Source organism: Lethenteron reissneri, chromosome 14 (genome assembly GCF_015708825.2).
Source record: "Lethenteron reissneri isolate LAM-NWPU_2019-01 chromosome 14, ASM1570882v1, whole genome shotgun sequence".
Lineage (NCBI taxonomy): Eukaryota > Metazoa > Chordata > Hyperoartia > Petromyzontiformes > Petromyzontidae > Lethenteron > Lethenteron reissneri.
In genome coordinates, this window is record NC_083792.1 from 9,732,353 (window position 1) to 9,753,988 (window position 21,636).

The 21,636-nt window shown below is 44.9% G+C and overlaps 1 protein-coding gene across 1 annotated transcript in view; it reads right to left on the reverse strand.

Moving 5' to 3' along the window:
* The window catches only part of LOC133342373 (neurexin-1-like), a 392,466-nt gene that overhangs the window by 168,493 nt on the left and 202,337 nt on the right, over window positions 1–21,636 (reverse strand). Inside the window, 3 exon segments of the mRNA XM_061551493.1 lie at window positions 2,299–2,685; window positions 18,644–18,810; window positions 20,693–20,982. Coding sequence (XP_061407477.1) covers window positions 2,299–2,685; window positions 18,644–18,810; window positions 20,693–20,982 — 844 coding nt within the window.

Genomic DNA, 21,636 nt, shown 5'->3' on the forward strand with positions numbered 1-21,636 from the left:
AAGCTGCGTGAATTTCAGCTCCCAACACGGTGGAGCGTCGTGGTTCAGCCAAGTTCAACTCTGTGCACGGAGGCTTGTGGCTGCAATTTAAAATAAAAACCGTTCGTGCAATGGGCATGACTGATTACATATGCAATTCATCATAATGGGGTAATAGCGGGCCATGGATAATGCCAAATTTTCATGGTGTATGTGGGCCATACGGGTTACACAAGCACTTGTGGAGATTCGCAGAGATCGTTCGAGAGCAATCGTGCACGCGTGCACTTTAAACTGCCAAAATACATCAAAGATGGAAAAAAATCTAAAGAGAAACCCGCAGATCTCCTTCTCATTGCGTAACAATGCTCAACTTATATTCGTATAATTGTACATCAAAAAACACGGACAAATACTGTGCTTTTGAAGCACAAATCATCCCTGTAAATAACACCCAGACAGATGAGAAGTACAAACGAATAGCCTCTGGCATAGTAATTAATTCAATCAGACATTCTCCCGGTTTCATTTTTCCCCCCCCTCACCTGGCTCGATACGCGACCCTCATTATGTGGGTTATTTGGGTCAAACTGAGATACAATTCCGCTAACAAAATCTACAACATGCACACTCAATTAGCAGCGCACTCCGGACCGTACCATTCCGTCCGCGATTACCCGTCTCTGGGGACACAGATTCCTTCGTAATCCATTCCCGCCACACTCTACTATTTTCCCACTCCTCCCGCAAGCCCATTCCATCCCACCCGCGCTACCACGTGACAACCATCCCTTGCAAGGACCTGCAGGGTGAGTTCGTCCTATCTTGGCGCCACTTAAAAGCACATTAAAATGTTATTTTTCTCCTAACCTTGGATGCATTAATCTTCGACTGTCGTGGGGGTAAAAGTGAGGGGGGGGGGGGATATTTTTAGGTTGCAAAGGCCACGTTGGGAAGTTGGGTCGGTGATGGCTCACTTAAGGGAGAGTAATGCTGTCCTTGCTTAACCCCCCCTCCGCCCTGCCCCCCCGCTCACTGAAAACACTAACTCACGTTTATAAAATGCCTCTTATAAAATAAATTAATATATGTGGAAATATAAATAACTAAATAAAAATATATTACGAAGTCAAGGGGCTTGCTGAATGTCTGCCAGACGTTATCGTTTATTATCGCCGTTTTTGTTTCACTTGTTTGATCTTACAACAACAAAACACGTGTTAATGCTGGGGATGATTTTTGTTGTTGTTGTTGGTGTGCAAAACAGGTGTGAATGTTGCCTACGAGGCAAGAAAGAACCCTTTTAATGTCCCATGTAGGCGAAGAACACCTCTCTCCAGTCTAAACGATAAGTATTACTTATTTTTTAGCGTTAGGGATTAGGTAATACCCATAGTGTTACATTGCCACTTTGGGTAGCTGTCTGAAAGTAATCGGTTCAAAGTGAAATATTTTTTAACGTGTAAATGCGTATGATGATTTATAAATGTTGAGAAACGAATAATCTCAAAGAAGGATTTGTCGTATGTGTGTGTATTTATGTGTATATATTGAAAGAGAAATTGTGAAGTAAACGCACTGTGTTACATGGCAACAACGTGGGGCATGCAACAATAAAAAAAGATGTAACTTTAAAAAAGTGACTTTGGATACATTTGTAAAAAGCCGTTGGAAAATACCGACCTGATCGAATTTGATTCGGAACAAGGTAAACACACGATTCTGGCTCATTGTGCACTCACACATTCACATTCTTATTTTGAGCACAAGTGACTTATCTCACATTCAAAAAAACATCGGAATGTTATGACGGACACACGTTGTGTCAGCCACGCGATCGCTGGCAGTGTGTGATTCGTGCTGGAGAAATGATCACGTTTGCCAACGAGCACAGGAGTTTGAAGCGGCTGCCCCAGTAAATAATGCGGATGCATTAACCATGGATGTACGTAGCATCTTCTTCAGTGGACTTGAAAGACCCTGAGAGCCGATTCGAAGATGAGTGGGCCATGTGCACCGGCGTCATGGTCCAATTTTGAGACATCTTTTATAATTGACTAAATTAGAAAGTCCCCCCCCTTGCCCCCCTCAAAAAATCAAACATCACAGCCCCTCTGCTGGCAGCCTAATGCCCACTCGCAGGCTAGCGCGGCGCCGTTCACCACGTGCCGCACAGGGACAGCTGCCGCCGCTGGTCCCCCAGCGCGGGGCACCTTGAGACGCACCCGCACGCACGCGAAGCATTGAGCGATGGCGATAACGGTGACGGACAACGCGCAACGCCGCCACGCTCCGAAGACCGCGCGCGCTCGCTCCCACCTCTCTCGCAGGTGCTGCCGATGTAGCCGGTGGAGGCGCAGTCGCACACGTAGCGGTTCCATCCCTCGCGGCACAGCCCGGCGTTGGCGCACGGCCGCGACACGCAGTGGCGCCCTGTCTCGCGCACGCACGCCGGCTTCACCCCGGTGGCCAGCTGGCTCTCGGCGATGCGCCGCACGTCCTTGGCTTGGCCGTCCAGGTAGAGGTCGCGCACGCAGCCCACGTAGCCCAGGCCCAGCGACGCCGTCCACAGCTCCGGCGGGAGAGGCGGCATGTCCAGGCGCCAGCCGGGCAACCCGCCCAGGTACATTTCCCCGTCCAGATCCAGGATCTCGCTCTCGCCGCTCGCCGTGAATTGGGTCCGGCGGCCGTCGACGCTCACCAGGCCTGGGAGTAAGGGAGGAGACACGTGAAATGCACGGTCGCGATGCGGCACACGTGCATGCACAGGGTCTATGCAAAAACTCGGAACGTTTTCTCTCGCGATAGTCTGTGGTCACCCGATAGAGATATACTGGATTATACCAAAGCAACGTGGCGTTTCCACCGCTCCGATTAGCACGGTTGGCTACATGCGGTGCGAAAGAAGTTCAACGTACGTACAGTACTTGCTAAGAGCCATAGCCCCGCACTTAGCAAGAGCTGTCAAAAGTTAGACGCATCGTTGTGACGGCTAGGATAAGTTTGTGATCTTGGTCTGAACACATCGCTCGATAGGATGATGGCTTTCGTCAATACGAACATCAGAGTGGCAGCTAAATAAGGGGATTTACTGAAGTGGATGTCTACCATGCAGATGACGTGATGAAGTCAGATGCTAGAGATGGCAGCGGCTTGAGAAAAGCCTTCATCCAGCAGTGGATTGATCATGGCCTGACGATGAGGATGATGATTTCCATAGCCGCCAATTAAAATGGGTTTTATTCCCACGTTTATGTTTGTGGGGGAGACAGTTTGTCAGTGCCAGTCTTGCCAGCGAGCCCCTATAAATGCCTGCATGGTTACACACAGTAGAGATGTGGCTGCTCACGACAACCAGATGTCTGTCTCCAGAACACTGCCGCTGTTGACATGCAGTACCAGGCGGGGAGCCTTTTCGCCCAGTAAAAAACACATTCCATTCACGTCGCTTCACTCGTGAGGAGTGGAGATGTACACATGAAAAGCCTCTCCTCACACATTATCATTTGACCTTGTAGCAAGTGCCTTTAATAGAACTATGAATATGCCTGCCGTGCGCTTACGTGTGCATGTGCACCGTATGCTTGCGTTTGTATTGTTCAGTTATTGTTAAGGCAAAAAATAGGCAGAAAGAGCCCCAAATCCGGAGCATTAATAGCATTATACTGAGAGCTGCACACAAGCCGACTTGTGTGGATTCAAAGCCCTTCGTGTTGGATCAAAAAAATATAAAAATGAAGTCCCCAAATCTTTATCCCTCTGGCTTTATACCAAATGCTGCTGAGCCAATATAAAAGTGGGCGGCTCGTGCCACCACTTGCCGTCAATTTCACTGAGCCCAACAGTTTCATCCGGAGATGCCTCTCGTCCCGGCGTAGGTCGATTTCCGCAGTCATAAACGAGCGGCGCTATATGATGGCGCTTCGAGTGAGGCCTGGGAGGATGCCTGGGTCAGTGAAAAGCAGCTTCGCATTATCCGGTACGGGGTAGATGTGCCAGCTTGACAAGCCATGGACTGCTGTGCCCTTGGCAGTGAATGGGCCATTTTTTTTAGGTTTTTTCGGTAAAGTCACGTAGGTAAAAAAAAGTTAATAAAAGTAATAATGGAAATAAAATAAAAAAATAAATCACGACGTTTCGGAGGCAACACAAGTCTCCGTCATCAGGTGTGGTACCGTCACAGCTAAATGTACTGCATCAAGCTTCAAATCTAGAATGGGCCATTTGTTTATATCCGTATATATCGGGGTGTTCCCTGCACATTCACGGATTGCTGCGAAAGCCGGTCAATGCGGTAGGCGACTTGAGTGTGCACTATGGAGCCATGCTACACCGTCGCTGGTGTCGTGTAGACATGTGTACGATGAAAAGGGGAGGGGGGGGGCAGTGGTTAGCCCGCCACGGCTCTGAAACGGAAAACCAAAGTTCAAGTGGCAGCGGCAGCTGCTGCGACCAGTGGACAAGTGATATCAGAACTGATCCTGCCGAGCCACTGACACAAGCCCCCATCCCCACTGAAATCTACCGGCACTGATCAGTGCGGTGAAGTATGCAAAAAAAAATATTTTCATGGTGTTGAGCAGTCCTTCATCCACTGATACATTGCAAACGTATTGCGTTTATTTTTTTTATTTACAACTAAAACATGGCAAATGGGGGTGTTTTTTCAACTTTCAAATACATTTTGGAAGCTGTTTTTAAGCGTTACCGTTAATGTATAAAATCTTAAATTATGGATGTGAATTAACAAACGATTGTAGAGGACAATGTCACATGGCAAGCTGACCTTTTTTAGATTTTAAAGGATACGGTCACACTGTATTTAATTTTAGGCTTAAGGCAGAATATGCTTTTAGTCTAATTTGAAACAGATTCATGTAAAAACCCTTTTGACAGCCAATAATCTGCTTGTACAGCTTAATGTATGTGGGAGGGTCTGAGAGTTTTAGGCTCAGAACATTTGGCAGAGACGTGATGCTTCCAATAAGAATTACAAACCTATAAGGTAAGAACACTAGCACTTAGGTTTGCAAGTAAGATGGGTTTCCTCTCTCGGTAAGCTTATCCTTTCTGATTTTTATTTTTCCTCTGTTGATTGGAGAGTCGGCCTGTTTCTCTCTCTATCTCACATTCACACATACATACACACACACACGCACGCGTAAAGTCTGTCTCTTTCCCTCTCTCTAGCAGACTTGGCTGGTGCCAGATGGCATGCCTTTGATTCCTGTGAAAATGTCAGCTCTGATATGCTCTGAACCATGTTAAAATGTGCCGAAATGTCGCAGCCTAAAGTCATGCGTATTTTTTGCCTCTCCTCCCCACCCTCTTTCCTGAATGTAATCGGATTTATTTCATTACTTTAACAAACATGCAGGGGGGAAAGATATAATGACGCACTGGTTTGCTATAGCAAGGTTTTCCCTCATTGTTTGACATTTTAATAATTCTAGGCAGTTTCGTATGCGTATACATTGCAAGTGAGGTGGTTACTTGGGGTCAGACACTCAGTAAATGGCAATGATAAACTTTATATGTACACACACACACACATTTTAATTACAATTGTTCTTGATGTATAGATTATGAATGCATTCAGTGGCGTGCATCACTGGATTGTCAAGCGATATTTTATTCATAATCAACGTTTTTGGGTTTAGATCGCGTTATTTATAAATGTGTCGTAACCCTCCACCACCCGACATGGCAAATCAGTAAAAAGTGTCACGTTGACAAAAGACAAATAGTTCACTGCTTTAGCCTATATAAGAACGGGAGACAGAGGAGAGCCTCACCATTCTGGCGAATTGCCCGATGATGCTGGATGCAATTACCAGCGAAACGTCGTACTCAAAAATTGTAAATGTTGTGGTTTCACGCTTCAACACACCGGTGTGGGGCTAAAGCAGTGAACTATTTGTCTTTTGTCAACGTGACACTTTTTACTGATTGGCTGTGTCAGGTGGTGGAGGGTTCCGACACATTTATAAATAACGCGATCTAAACCCAAAAACGTTGATTATGAATAATATTGGTCGTGAAAGCCTACGTGTTAAATTGACATTTTATTAGCATTCTTTGCAATTATGACAGATCAGGTGACTCACCTCAGCACAGGTAAATATGAACGGTGTCGTTGGATAGCATCAGATTAAGTCTTTCCAGAAAAGCCATTTGGCAACTTGCTTGCTCATTAAAAAAAATAGATTCTATTTTTTTTCATTATCTGCCAGTGGTGCTTTATTACAAGGCAATGACACCAACCATAACACTGATAAATATAGCATTGGATAAAAAAAAACATTCACCCTCCCCACACATCCAGTTCAATATATCAACCCATAATGGATTTGTTATGAAAAATAATTACGACAATAAATAAAAATGCATTACATATTAGACGGCGTACGGAGGGCATTTTATTTAAATGCTTCATATGTTTTTTTTTGTTTTTGCCGGTGCCCTGAAATTAGTTTGGCAGACTGCAATACATTGAGCGCAGGCCATACCCTTGCATGTGATTAACTTTTACGCCACCTGCCAGGCACATACGAAGAAAAATATCCCCAGGGAAGGTCGGCTGTCAGGAGGGGGGGGGGGGGGGAGCAAAAAAAACAAATAAGGGAGAGAGGTGATAATATAAGCACACACAGCTGGGCCCGAGGGCTCCACACAGAGAGAAAGTATCGGGTGCTCTGGGGCGTAGAAATTTGTATTAATTTCTTGGTTGGCTTGCCAGGCTCCTATCTACAGCCTCTTTATTACCAGTGACGAGCGATCACTACCGCATTTCATTTTTGCGTTAGCAAGGCACTTTAATATCGAAGTGCCGAGCGACCGCTTTTGATTGGCATTGCTTGTCAACTGAATGGGAAGTCACTTTCGGTCGCAAGTCGTCCCGGCAATTCTCAGCACGGCGACAATGAACTTGAGAGTAAAGATATATATGTATTTAACACAAGTTGAGTGTTAGAACTTTTTTTATGTTAAACAGTTTAATGTTTCACGGGCAGTCGTTTACAAAAAAATGCGACTCTGTGAGAAAACTTTACATTCGAAAATTTCACGCCTGCAATCAGAAGCTAATCGTCCTCAAACTGCCTGATTGCTCGCTTGATGGGAAGCAAAAGTAAGAACAGTGAAAACAATAGATGAATAAAACTCCAACGTGTTAAGTTTGGGACATAAATTCAATGCATCATCCACGCCTACTGATGATATTTGGATATTTGCATGCTGCAATTAGACGCTGTCTTAGTTTCTTCGTTTACAGTTTCATCGAGTCACTTCAGGAATGGTGATCTGGGAAGAGGGGGTGGGGGGCGCATGTTTGTCTTGGGGTTGGGCAAGGCGGCTGGCTGTAGTTTGATTGAAGCTCTTTTGGAGAGTTTATAGGCGAGTTTGCAGTGCCCGGAGGCTGCGTGGAATGGGATTAGCACCGCGCACAATCTTCATCTCCCCATCAAAACAATGGCACATATTATGGATATAAAATATGCTGGCAGTCCCGCTCTAGGAGGTGTAAGTGAAGTACTGCATAGTAAATCAATGCCTCCCTGCCACGGCGGAGGCCACTCTCGCCGGCAATCAGGGAAGGTGGCAGAGGTGGGGGCTGTCTGCGGAGGGGAAGGGCTTTGGGTTTCTTTTCAGGGTTGCGATTTCCGCATGGAAAATGCGGAAGGAGGGTTCAAATTTTCCCGCATTTTTGCTAAAGTCAACCGCAAACGGTGGAAAGACTACTCCTATGACCGCGCGCTTTTAACAACACGTTAATGCGTTCTATTGGAAAGGATACATGCAAGGCCCAGCATCACGTAGGGCTTTGAGTTACTGATTGGAATGAATATATGATTTCCGCATTTCCGCACAAGAACCACATACTTTATTCAAATGCGGAGCCGTGATTACGAGCACATGTACTTTCACTTCTTCGCATTCTTCCAGCGCTTCATGTCGTCTTCGGCGTGAAAGATGCTGAGTTTTGGCTTGTCGCGGGCGCAAACTATAAGCGCGTTCAACTGCTTGCACGAGAGGAGCAACCACTCCTCGGGCTTGATGTTGTTTTGCAGAGAGAAAGCCCTCTCACAGCCGACCGACCTGTGCGCCAAAGTTTTAATCGTTAGCAGTAAAGTGTATATATTCGCAGGAGGTATAAAGTAGCTACGACAGAGGCAAATGAGCGTACGCTGGACAAGGATATTACCTGAGCGGAAACGCGTGTGTATCTGAGCGTATCGAAAACAGCGTGGGTATCTGAGCGCTTGGCCAAAATTACCAGTGGATTTCCCAACGCGCTGCAATCTGAGCGACGATGAATAGTTTTGCATATCGACAGAATATGAATAAAGAAAATGCTACGGTTTTTTGTTTTTCCTTTGTCGCTACGAGTACTGCGAGGGCTCCGAATGGCAGACGCTAGGAGACATCATGGGGCTGGGCAAAAGGGCCTGAGCACAGCGCCGGGGGTTGCGTCGATCCGGAAAGATGCAACCGTAGGGATTCCTATCGGCGACAAACATGTCAACGGTGGCGTCGTGTACTTGTGGCAAGTGTGCTTCATCGACGGCATCGACAAGTACTTCGACGCACAAGAGCTCGCGGCTCTCATTGATTTTTTCACAGTTCGTGCGCACCAACAACGCTGTCTGAATGCAGGAATCCATAGTTCATATATACATATCGTTTTTTCCAGAAGTCAGCAGAGCCAAATGGGCATACGCAAGATATGTGCGCCAACCGCGCGAGTACGGCACCGAGAAAGGCGGGAATCGAAGTCACGATTTGCGGAAGTCTTCACAGGAATCACCGCAAATTGCGGAAATTTGTGCGGAAGAGGGTCACAGAAACTACCGCAAAATGCGGTCGAAAACAGCATGTTTGCGGAAATTGGTGCGGAAATCGCAACCCTGTTTCTTTTGCCAACCCTGTAGTAGGAGTCGGAGATGGTAAATCCCAACATTAAAATACCTGACATCCCCTGTAGCCACACCAGGCAGTATGTAGCCATGCATATGAGAAACATTTGTCTCCCAGCTGGCCACGTTTGGCGAAGAGGAGGGAGTCATTTCCCATGTATGTGTGGACGTATGCCAGTATGTAATGCATTTATGTACACTGTGAATATATGTCAAATGTATGCACTTGCATATGAAAATGTGTCTGTTTGAATGTATGCGTATGGGGAGCGGTGGTGTAGCGGTCACCGCGCTGCGCTAAGAGTTCGATTCTCGCTCACGGCCAATACCAGTGACGATTATCTGAACCGGTCACGGGCATCCCCTAGGTCGACTCAGCCTCAAATGAGTTCCTGGTGTGGTGTGTAAACATCATCACTGGGAGTGTTGGCCACCCACCCCGCCGTGTGCCGTGCCGGCCTTGATAGCTGCTTGCTCACAGCACTTGCTCCAACAGTCTGTTCAGGCTATACGGGGAGTCTTTGTATTTTTCATGTATGCGTATGAATGTATGTATACTGCTTTTGCTGTCGCCCAATACACATTAGGCATATCATGATTTATTTCTTCCCCCACCAGCGATTCAATGAATTGTCATAATTGAGATTCATGAATCAAGCCAAAAATAGATTCTTCTTTGTTTCGTTTATTTTTGCTGTCTAATTTGCACGGTATATTGTTTGCTCTGCCTGGTTTATACACTTTTTTTTCACCCCCATTAGCCTAAATGTAACGAGCGTAACGTTTGCATTCCAAATTGATTCTCGTGATTCCTGCACTTTATGATACATGCATTGAATCGTGCTCTTGAGAAGCAATTATAAATTATGCAAAGCGTATGCTGATGTTACATGGATGCTCACGGGGTAAACAAAACTGTAGTATGTGGTCAGAAAAAAGTGGGAAACTGTACCTTCGAGATGACAAAAATGATGCAATTTTTTTACTAAAGTTCTGGAATAAAATTGCCACCCCCGAATCGTGACAATTCATCAAATCGCCGGGGTGAGGGGGTAGGTCGATACATGCCTACAAATGTGCACACGTACATTTGTATTCCTCTTCCAAATTGACAGAGAAATCTAAAATTAAATTGGAGCAATTATATATATCTTCACCAACCCACGGCTGTTCTCTCTGAAGTGTGTTCGTGCATCTATATTTTATATTTCCCAATCTCAACTATCATTTTTTTAAACTAAACTCCTTTTTTCTTTCACCAGGTAAGGCCGACTGAGCTTTATAGCTATTTTTTCTGAAGCGACCTGACCACAAATGAAAGCTCAACAAAGTGGTTTTTCACGTGGAAATGTATAGCAGCTAAATACTCTCAACGCACGTTGATTCTAAATGTGGAGCGAAAAACCGGAGGACCCTGAGAAAAATCCACACGACCATGGAGAGAGAGAGACATGCAAACTCCAAATATACAGGCGTCAGGGTCGGCATCGAACCCACGACCTTCTGCATACCAAGCGAGGTGGTTAACATCTCGCCATTGGGGAGTCCTATCTCTGCTTTCATTTGGCAAGAGTGGCACCCATGTCAGAGAAACTGAAAACGAAGTCAGCTCCAGTTTGCGAGGACGTATCGTGAGAAGCGAGGAAATCCACGTCGGAAGGACGGTTGCCAATGGGAGCACTCAGATCAGCGGTCGGGAACCTATGGCTCGCGAGCCATATATGGCTCTTCCGGTGACGGCATATGGCTCCCAGACAATTTTGAGTTGAAAAAAATAATAATAAAAAAATAAAAATAAAATCAGTTTGGAACTGATTTTAAAATACTTGTGATATTGCTTAATAATACTGTGTCACTTTAAAGTAAACAGAAATTAGTTTTGAAGATACAATTTCTCGGGTCACGGGTCCCGTGACCAGAAGTCACATTAAAAGTAAGACATATTTAATTTATTATACGTTAAAAATACTATATGGCTCTCAATGAAATATATTTAGAAATATTTGGCTTTTATGGCTCTCCCAGTCAAAAAGGTTCCCGACCCCTGACTCAGATGGTGATTGAGAGGCAGGCCTAGAAAGACGGTGGGTTATAAGTTGTGAACCGGGATGTGAAGGACTATGGAGTCGATGTGTGGAGGTGGTCCCAGCAGGGAAAGAGGGTTGAGGCAACCACCCCACACACACACACGATTGAGAATAACGACAGGAAGCAGACGACCGCTGTAACTAAAAACGGCCGCTAATTCCTCTCATCTCACTGTATTCCCTGTTCCCGGGGTGCCCTCATTCAGCGCGACAAAACAGGAGCGTGTTACCCTCCTTACCTTTCTGGCCACCTATGGATTACAGGGGGAACAAGCCCCATTGTTTGAGGTGACTGTGCTGCCCCACCTCCTTCTCCATGTATACGTTACAGGTCAGGCAATTACGGCTCGTATTTCAAGTTACTGCATCAGCATTTCCTAATAGCCGGAGGAAGAGAGGGAAAAAAAAACATGCAAGCGCATTAAAAGGGCACAATGGAATGAGAAGGCGAGTTAGCAAGATGATGAGGAATATTCGGAGTCTGATTTAAGACCATTTCTTGGGAGACTCTATGGCGGGAATTCAGCGAAGTCTGCGGTAAATTGTGACGTTAAATGCCTCGAACATCACGATTTGCAAACGTACGTAAATGTATTCTACCAGTGATATAGTTTACGATGCATAGGCTCGTTGATTAAAGCTCACGATAAACGCATTTAATTGCGTGCGTAAGAATCTGTTTTTATTTCAGTTGGTGTTTGTTATTTGTAGAGCAAAAGCTGGATGTAAGCACACCGGTTTGGAGCGACACAAGCTGTGCTTATTTACAAAGTAGTCTATTTGTATTCTTGGTTTTTTCGGTAAAGTCATGTAGAGGGGATATAATAAAATAATAAAAATTAAACAATACAATTCTCACGACGTTTCGATTGCAACATAAGCAATCATCAGATGTGAAAACCACAGCAAGATTTGTTTTTTTTTCAAAGTTTTATTTTTCTCAAAATTTTGTTGCTGTGGTTTTCACATCTGATGATGATTGCTTGTGTTGCAATCGAAACGTCGTGATAACTGTATTGTATTGTTTTATCCGTATTATTTTATTATTTCCCTTTCATGTGACTTTACCGAAAGAACCACGAATATGAATCCCTGCTGTCACGAAAGCTTTAAATTGAAATTTTGTCTATTTGTATTAGAAGTTGCCCCTCGGCTTACCCCCACCAGTGCAATGTAAGCATGTGTTGCTTATATCAAAACTATATAATGGGTGTACTTACATCCATCTTTTGCTGTCATGGGTTCACAAGACCCCTGCATCCGATAATGATCACGATATTCACCATAATTATTGATCCTTGAATTGAATCCCGACCATGAATCATAACAATTTATAGAATCAAAGGGAAGGGATGGGGAGGGGGGGTGTGGGGAGGCGGAGGCAGCCGGGATGAATTTTTCCAACCCAAATTTTTAATTATAAATCACAGAGATGTACATATGCTAAATTAAATAAAGGAACTGACTACCTTCAACAACGGACTTAACCAGCTTAAGTTGCATTTGCTGGCATTTCAATCACGCAGTGTTCCATAGCTGTGGGAACGCTGAAAAGGGCAGTGAGTGCATCACTAATTTGAAGAATGCTCTTTTAGGCACTGCAATATCTATCACTTTTTGCTTGCAGACGGCAATTTGGCTACATCACTGGTACAAACCATTCCGGTTCGTAAAATCACAAGCTAATGGATGGGAAGGCTTACAATGGCATGTCTGACAATGACACATGTTGTCCAAGAGACACCACGCTTTTATGAGGCCTTGCCCACCAGAGGGCATACACCAAGGTCAAGACTGTGTTTCAATTCGACGGAGTCTTGGCCTCCGAACCAAGGCTGCTTGCCTTCAAACCAATCCTGCTCCTGCTAATTCTATGCACTCGGAGCTGTACCAAATAACGGCAGCAACGCGAAATTGCATATTCAGTGAGTATCTGTTTACTTTTATATCCTCTGCTAATGGAGCAAATGCTAAACAATACTGGCAGCAAGCATTATTATGCTCCGGCAACATTACTCCCTAATGGTATGTCGTGAGCGATCTGTCTAAATAAACGTCCCAGGCACTGTAAGCTGATACTGTAAAATGAACTCAAATTGAAATCTTGGGCACACTTATTGTGCGGTTTCCCTTCAAGTAATCCGGTAATTTGGGATGTGTGCATTTGGCGACGGGAAGCTTAAAAGGCTGCTGTATTGATGCATCTTCTTCCATCAATCCCAAAATCTGTCACCAAAGTTGATCGGGTAATTGTCACAAACTTGATGCACACTTATAGATAATGGCAGCCAGCGAAAAAAGGAAACCTGATATAAATAGGCATAAAATATTCACCGACTGGGAGTAGTAAAATAAAGAAAGTGTGATGCCCTCAGGATGTAATCATTATTAAAACCACAGTGCCAGCATTGTCTGCATAATGCATCACTGTCCGCTTTGCAATTTACCACCAGATTTATTTGAGTTGTTTACTGGAATTTGGCCCTGAAAGTTACACAGTGTGATGTGAAAAAATGTTTTTGGGTTTAATTTACGGTGGTGAGGCCGCATTAATTTAGAGAGGATGTCAGGGGTTCCAAATCGGGCTCGACTAGCGTGGAATTTAGGTTTATTTTTTCGTGATATTGCCTGAAAATTAGATGGCTCTTGTGGTGCAGAACGAGGAAAGAATTTGTAATTTTATTTTTGAGGAATTACTTTTCAGTGGTATTTAGTAAATTAATGATCAACCTTCACCCTTGCAAAATAATGACACGTTATTTTTAAAAATGTATCGGTATTGTCACGAACGTCAACTCTCCAGCTCCTTCAATACGTGTTTGTGTTATTTTCATTTCTTGTTTGGGTAACTGTATCCGCTACCCCAGCTGACACATTATAACATCCTCTTCGTGATGGCGAAAATTTCCCCCCCGAAACCTAATTTGTCTCTGCGGCGCGAACGTTCCGCAATATTCATGCAGCTAGCTGATCTCTTTTGTGGGATGCTGTGTGGGGCAGCGCAGAAGCCGGCTCTGCATTCTACGGTGCCACGCTTTTTGTCACTTTTATTACGATGCAGGAATTAATTTTCAGAAATCCTCACAATTTTGTTGCCAGTGAAATGTTTATTTTTTCTTCTTTAGTCTGTTTCATAAACGAACGAGTGTAACACTTCGTGGCTTTCCAGGAAATAGGGGAAGGGAAAAAGCAACAAGAGATGTTTTAAAAAATATATCCGGAGAAAGAAAGTCTGTGTAGGTTTGATACCGTGTCCAAATCTTCATTAAAGAGATTATATATTTCTGAGAGAATTCGATGTTCAGCTGTTTTTTTGTTTAGTTTTACATATATATTTCAAATATGCAACGGCAATACATTTTCCTAACCAAAGGAGGCTGTTTGGTTTTGACTCCACGGCTATAATGCTCACGGTTAAGAAATATTACGTATTCAGACAAGAGCAACATCGGCCTTTCTTATAAACCCGCTACATACAGCTTCTGCGAAAATGGGTGTTTTTTTCCCCTCCTCCAACAAGAAGGATTGTGTTGTTTCTAACCAATCACGTTGCTCATAAATGACTGTACCCTTGAGCACTGGTGTGTGATGATCAATTGCCGGGCATGGCAGCATGTATTTTAATTAGAACATTGCACGGTGCAGAAGGAACGATGCAAATCACCGGGCGCCACATAATGCCAACATATTCAGCATGGCGTACACGTTTTAATGTGGATTTATATGCACGCATATGTAAAACCACCCCGCATCCACGTTACAGCTTGTAGCACGACGGCATGACATTGACACGTGCAATGCAACGTCGCGGGGTCGCACTGCAAAACAGAGTCTCGCCAAATGACACCGTGAAGAGCATAAGCCTCACGACGCAGCCAGTCGCGGGCAGCAATGTTTTGGGACCAGTGCTAAGATCCAAAAATTGCTCTCGGTGCAACAAGCACTTCCAGACGTCCTGGCAAACGCCTCGGTAGGGGGATAAGATTGCACGGCACCACGGTTGACTTTGCTATCCCTTCTCTATTGTGATGAAGCCTTGTGACGCTTTAGCCTCCTAAACCAGCTGGGGCACGGTGATCCTGTTCGTGTGTTTGACAGAATTGTGTTCGTTTTGTTTTGTATTCTGTTGTTTGCTCCGGGAGTGAGTAATGCTCCACTGTGCAGAATAACGCACTTGGGTTCCAATTCGTGAAATGGATGCATTGCCTAGAGAGTGTCCCCAATTCAGTGGGAATATATATATGTACGTTGCAATTTGGAGTTTAATATATGCTTTTGTGTTCACGGAAGATAAGACCAACCAGAGGATTGGAAATATATTACATGGGTTGCGATGTTAGGTGATGAAACATGAGCAGCAATGGAAAAGGAAGTGGGTGCACTAACAAACAAGGTCACTTATCCATGTATTTTACACATAAATGGCCAAAAAGTAAAAAAAAATAACCCGTAAAAACAAAGTTTTTCACTATAAATCCTTTATATGCGTGGCAGCTAGAGTCCTCTCGTCCTCTGGCTTGAGATGGCTGCCACCTATGGGTCAGATGATTGCGTGCCACCATTAAGCAATTGGTAATCAAATATAAAAAAAAAATTCCTAAAAAGTGTAAAAAAATTTAAACATTTTTCACGAAAATAAATTGTCACACACAACGAGTCTGTGTGCAAAATGTCAGCTTGATTGGATCACGGGAAGTGGGTTAAAAAACGAACGAAAGATTTGCACGGTCGTAAGCGCGCAAGCAAGCAAGCAAGTGAACTTAATATAAAGGATTTAATAACCATGATGCGTAACATAAGACTGCTCACATGCACACAGTGCAAGCCTCATCTGCAGGTGAAAATCCTGCTGCTCGTTGTCTTTAAGGTTGGTGGTTTTTGACTCCAACCATCACCGTCTGGTTCTCTTATCGACTGAAACTTACTCGGCCATATTTCACCGGTAGGTCTTTCTCTACACAAACTCCCTGAGGACAGATCTCATAGTTCAACGCTAAATTATGTCTCTATTGCCGCTGCTGTGCAGAGCTGATATTTTTACATTGGTTGTTTTGTGCCCACTTCTTTCTTTCTTTCTTCGCTATAATTTTCTACAAAAATGCATTCGTAGGTGGAAAAACGGTCGACGTTTATTCTCGCTCTTATCTGAAGTTCATTATCGCCCCGCACAATGCTTATACATGCATTCAGATACTGAGGTATGGTTGTAGTTGTATTCATTTATTTGTATAGAAACACTGGACAGAAAATGCTAGGGCAATTTTCAAATATTAAACGTAGATTACCGGAGTGCATTAATGTCAGCAGTGACTAAATTGTTGTTTGACTGCATGTGCAGTCTTCATTTAATTTACATAAAATGTTTCCCCAAAACATGTTACCTCATTGTGCACGTGTTGCTACGTAAGGTGTGAAAGAAGTTCAAATACATACATACATAACAGCGCTATTTCCTATTTTTAATTCCGCAACTGTGTAATGAGTTCAAACTCCAAATCTGCCAAGGAAATATCCGACTGCTGAGTGAATAATGTGGCAGAGAGTGCCAATATAGAACAACTTCCATTCTACCGCAGTGATCCACAGGTCTTTGATTTAAACAAATCCTATACTTCCCAACCTTCCTTTTATATATTCTCTCTCACAATTTATTATTTAAGCACCACTTAAAGCTTTGGAAAGCACTTTATACAATCCAAACATTGATTTTTTGTTCTTTTTCTTTTCCTGATAAAAAGCCCTCATGAAAGCGAAGATTATTCCTAAGTAAAAAAAAAAAAATCTTAACTTTATCTTCATCTAATTGAAAACACCAATGTGTACGTTTTTGCACGTGCAAAATGATATTGTTGGAAATTAAATCGTTTTAAAAGAGCACTTAATTCAGCATGCACTCATGTGGCTCATTGCTATCATTGTCTTTACCTTCATGCTTACACTGAGCACGCTGGTATCATACCCCAGTGTTGTATTCCAGCGTGGTCACCGGTTCTGATTAATAGCAGTGACCTCATAATCCATAAATAATCTGCGCACAATAATGGCTTTGCTGACTTTGTTGCGGCTGCGGCTGCGCGCTTTCTTTCTCTCTCTTTCCAAAGTCCCAACCCACCACGGAGTTGTCACGCGTGAATAGAACACCTAACCGTGCCACTTGATGTCCGCGTGTTGAGTGATCACTCCTCTATCTCTTTTCTTCCCGTGAATTGATGTGCTTTCAAATGGCGGTAATTGTTCAAATTTGTGAGGCTGGAACCACACAAAGGGAAACTAAGACGGTTATCAAAGGGCAATGCGGAATAGAAAGAAGACTGAACACAGATGAGGGGCTTCAGCCGGCTCCTTCCAACCCGCACCATACCCATCATAGCCAATTTTGAACACCTGGGTGTCACTGCCTGTGCAGTTCTAATGGTCTCTGGCCTTTCTAGAGCGCCAAACCCGTCCCCGTTATGAAACCGATGGTTTTGTGTTGATGACGCATGTGTTTTTTCTTTCATTTTCGTGGTGCTATTCATAGATCGGTATTAAAATTAAGCTCTATAATGTTGGGAAAATAAATAAATGGCCCCAATCCTCCTGGACTATTAGGTGCCTGGGAGGTTGCAGTACAGCAAGTGGGTCATTAACTCTACACATTACTGAAAATGAATTTAGCTAAACATCGCTCGGAAATAATTTAGGATGAACATTATAGGTGATTTTAATGATAAATTATGTCGTTATTTACATGACTGTGTGGGTCACGGGGATTGTTGGACCATACTTCACCACGCCGGTCAGTGCAAGTTGGTCATTGGGATGGCCCAGAACTGCCTCCGATGTCTCTTGCCACTGATGTAAGTGGAATGGAACTCGTCAGGTGAGCAGATTCAAAGTGGAGAATGCTAACCATGGCACCACCGATCCGCCACGCAGTCAAGTTATATTCAGTTCTACGTAAATGTCTATTATAATCTTTGTTCTCGAGTTCACCACCGTGGAACACCTGACAACAGGCATCACCCTGCGCCCACTGGAGCCAAAGAATGCGAACACCAAGCAGGTAGATTTTGATTTAAAGCTTTCGTGACTGCAGGGATTCATATTCTTGGTTCTTTCGGTAAAGTCACGTAGAAGGGAAATAATAAAAATATAAACAATAAAAAATTCTCACGACGTTTCGACTGCAACACAAGCAATCATCATCAGGTGTGAAATCCACAGCAAGAAAAAAATTGGTGGTGTTGGAGACTTGCGAAGGGTTTCACTGTTGAAGAGTTGGCAGTGAAGTTTGTGATATTATATAAATATCGGTGCGATTTCAACACCGCTGAGATGTGTTATTCACTATTGTGTGTCAAGCAAGAGAAGAAAAGGATGAAGCGGCTTGTCGCTAATATCTACAGAGATGCAAAACCAAGACAATTTTCTTGCTGTGGATTTCAGGTAGTAAATCATCGGACGGACGGACAGACGGGTGTATGCAGAGCCGGCCCAGCCACTAAGCGACCCTTGCAATTGCAAAGGGCCCCGTGGCCAGCAGAGGGCCCCCTAGAGTCACTGCTAGCTAGTGGGTGAAAAAAATCATACATCAAAGGGGCCTCCAACCAAATTTTGCTTAGGGCCCCCGAAGGTCTAGGGCCGGCTCTGGGTGTATGTGTACTTGAAAGAGTGCCCGACCTGATCGCCCATCCCTCTGGAAGTCGACGTGGTGCCAGTCGCCATCGTTGACCTTGCGCGGCGACGCTCGCAGCTTGATGGTGCCCGATCCCATGTCAAGCAGCAGGTGCAGGTGACCCTCCAAGAGCTCCATGGCAAAGAAGTCCACCTTGCGAGGGCTGTTCATGCTGCGCGGGGCCACAGAGAGGCAAAAAGGGGGGAAATCGGTGAGGAGGGCTGAGGGTTCAGAGGGTGAATGTTTGGATGTTGATCATCGTTGGAGGGCGGGAGGAGGATGGGGTGGTTGTAGAATGAGTGATGCACCCCCTCCCCCTAAGGGAGGGGTCGTTGGGATCTGGAAATAGAAAAAAGGCTGGTGGTGTTGGAGAATTGCGAAGGGGTTCGCTGTTGAAGAGGTGGCAGTGAAGTTTGTGATATATAAATATCGGTGCGATTTCAACACCGCTGAGATGTGTTATTCACTATTGTGTGTCAAGCAGGAGAAGAAAAGGATGAAGCGGCTTGTCGCTAATATCTACAGAGAAGCAAAACCACGTGTGTCCGTATATATATATACTTTTTAGACTTGTCACCTCATTAAATTGAGAGTATTTTGTCTTCCCAGTGGACAATCATACTGCATCTGCTTTTCCAGCAGTGATATAACAATAACTAAGTATAGATTGCCTGTAACCAATTCACTCGGAATGCGTCCAATCTCGTCAGATCTCGGAAGCTAAGCAGAGATGAGCTTGAATAGGCGACCGCCATACGTGCATTGCACATTCGACACGAATATACGAGGCGCTACAGATCGATGGCAACACGTTTAGTCTTGAAATACCTGTAAAATGCAACATTTTATTTTACGCCTAGGCAGGTCTGTACCAGGCGTTGAGTTTTTTAAGGGCACCACGGGGTGACCAGCCCCTCCCCACCCAGCCCCACCCCTCCCACCCCCCACCCAGCCCGACCCACCCCACCCAGCCCCTCCCCACCCTCCCCTCCCTCCCCACCCAGCCCCTGCCCACCCTCCCCTCCCCACCCAGCCCCCCCCTCCCTACCCAGCCCCTCCCTGCACGACGGACACAATAATTCCCTTTGGGCTGGTGTAACCAGGAGGTTCCTACCAGTATATATATACACATGTACTCTTGAAACTAATAGCAAATAGGGCCCTTGTAATCCAGGATTCGGCAATCTGCGGCTCCGGACCTGCATGTCGCTCTTTAAAAACTGCTTCAAGTCGTTGTTTATTCAGGATCGCCTCCTATTCACAAGCATTGCGGCTCTTGAACATTTGAGGGTTTTTTTTAATCGAATAGAAAAAAATGGCTCTTCTTGTTATTTTGGTGGCCAACCCCTGTTTGTAAACCAACACAAATTGCTCTTTTATTACAAAAAATAAAGAATTAGGGGCTGCCCATTTCTACTGACTGTGCCACACGCAACAGGCTCTATAGACTGCACGGCTATGTTGCAGGCAGCAGAAGGCGGTGCCGAATCCATTACTGTGCTGTACTTCTATACTCCCTGCACGTGCTCCCCTGCCTTCATCAACCTACGCTGACCAGCGTGGTGAAGTATGGCGAAAGTAACTCCCGTGAACCACGCGGCACGGGGAGGGCATCGCTCAGCAATGACCTGACCATGCGCTGCGCAGGTAAGTGCGCAGCGCCTCCCAAGGAAGACTCACAAACACCATCGTTTTCTTTCGATTTAAAGCTTTCGTGACTTCAGGGATTCATCTTATTGGTTCTTTCGGTAAAGTCACGTAGAAGGGAAATACTAAAATAATAAAAATAAAACATAATAAAATAATTCTCATGACGTTTCGGCCACAACGCAAGCAGCCGTCCTCAGGTGAAGACCAGGTCTGTCGGGGAGACAGCGTCTGACGCTGTCTGGCCGAAACGTCGTGAGAATCATTTTATTATGTTTAATTTTTATTATTTTATTATTTCCCTTCTACGTGACTTTACCGAAAGAACCAAGAAGACCATCGTTATCATCATGGAAGCGGCGCTCTCTCTCTCGGTGACCTTTGCTCGCGCGAGATGTTTCCCTGACCTTTCGCGCGCCGATAGGGGAACCCCCGTGGCTCCCTTGGGCCGCCCGTGCGTGTAAAGCAGCAGCCCATTGGGCTCGGTGGAGCGGAAGTCGAAGGCCATGGAGCCGATCTTCTTGGCGTTCCAGCGCGGCAGGGACACGTGCGACTCGGGGGTCTCGAAGGAGATGGGGTCGAGCGTGGCCACTTCCTCGCAGCGGAACACCACGTTGCCGTGGACCTTCATCTTGGGGTCGTTCGCCTGGGCGAGGCGCGACAGCTCCAGGCGGACGTCATTGTTCTTGTACACGACCTGCGAGGTGAGCGAGACATTCCCCGGAGGAGAGAGATTGCGGTAGCTGCTACAGCAAACAATTAGATCGCTTCTCTCGCCTGTTTAGCATGCACGCAGAGCGCCACGTGGCGAGATGTTAACTAGTTTGACACGTTGGCTTTCGAGACCAATATCATCCATAATAGAGGTTTTTTTTTGGGTTAGATCGCGTAAATATATAAATGAGTCGTTAAATATATATGTGTTGGGTGGTGGCGGGTTGAACAACACACATTTACGCAATCTTACCGAAAAAAACATGTTTTATGGAGATGTTAACTACCTCGCCTGGTATACAGGAGGTTGTGGGTTCAATTCCGACCCTGACACCTGCTGTTGTATATTTGGAGTTTGCGTGTCTCTCTCCCCGTTGTCGTGTTGATTTTTCTCCGGGTCGTCCGGTTTTCCCTCCACATTTAGAAACATGTGGCCAGGTCGCTTCTGCAAAAGAGCTGTATAGTGGGCCTTACTTGGAAAATGTTGTAAATAAATAAATTCACTTCGAGGGAGACCAGTGGCGGTCGGTGGGTAAATCCATTGGTGGGGTACAGAAGCCAGTGGGGGGAGGGTGGTGCATCCAATTTATAATCATTATAATGAGCAGGTAAGTATTGGTAAGGGTGTTTTTGTCTA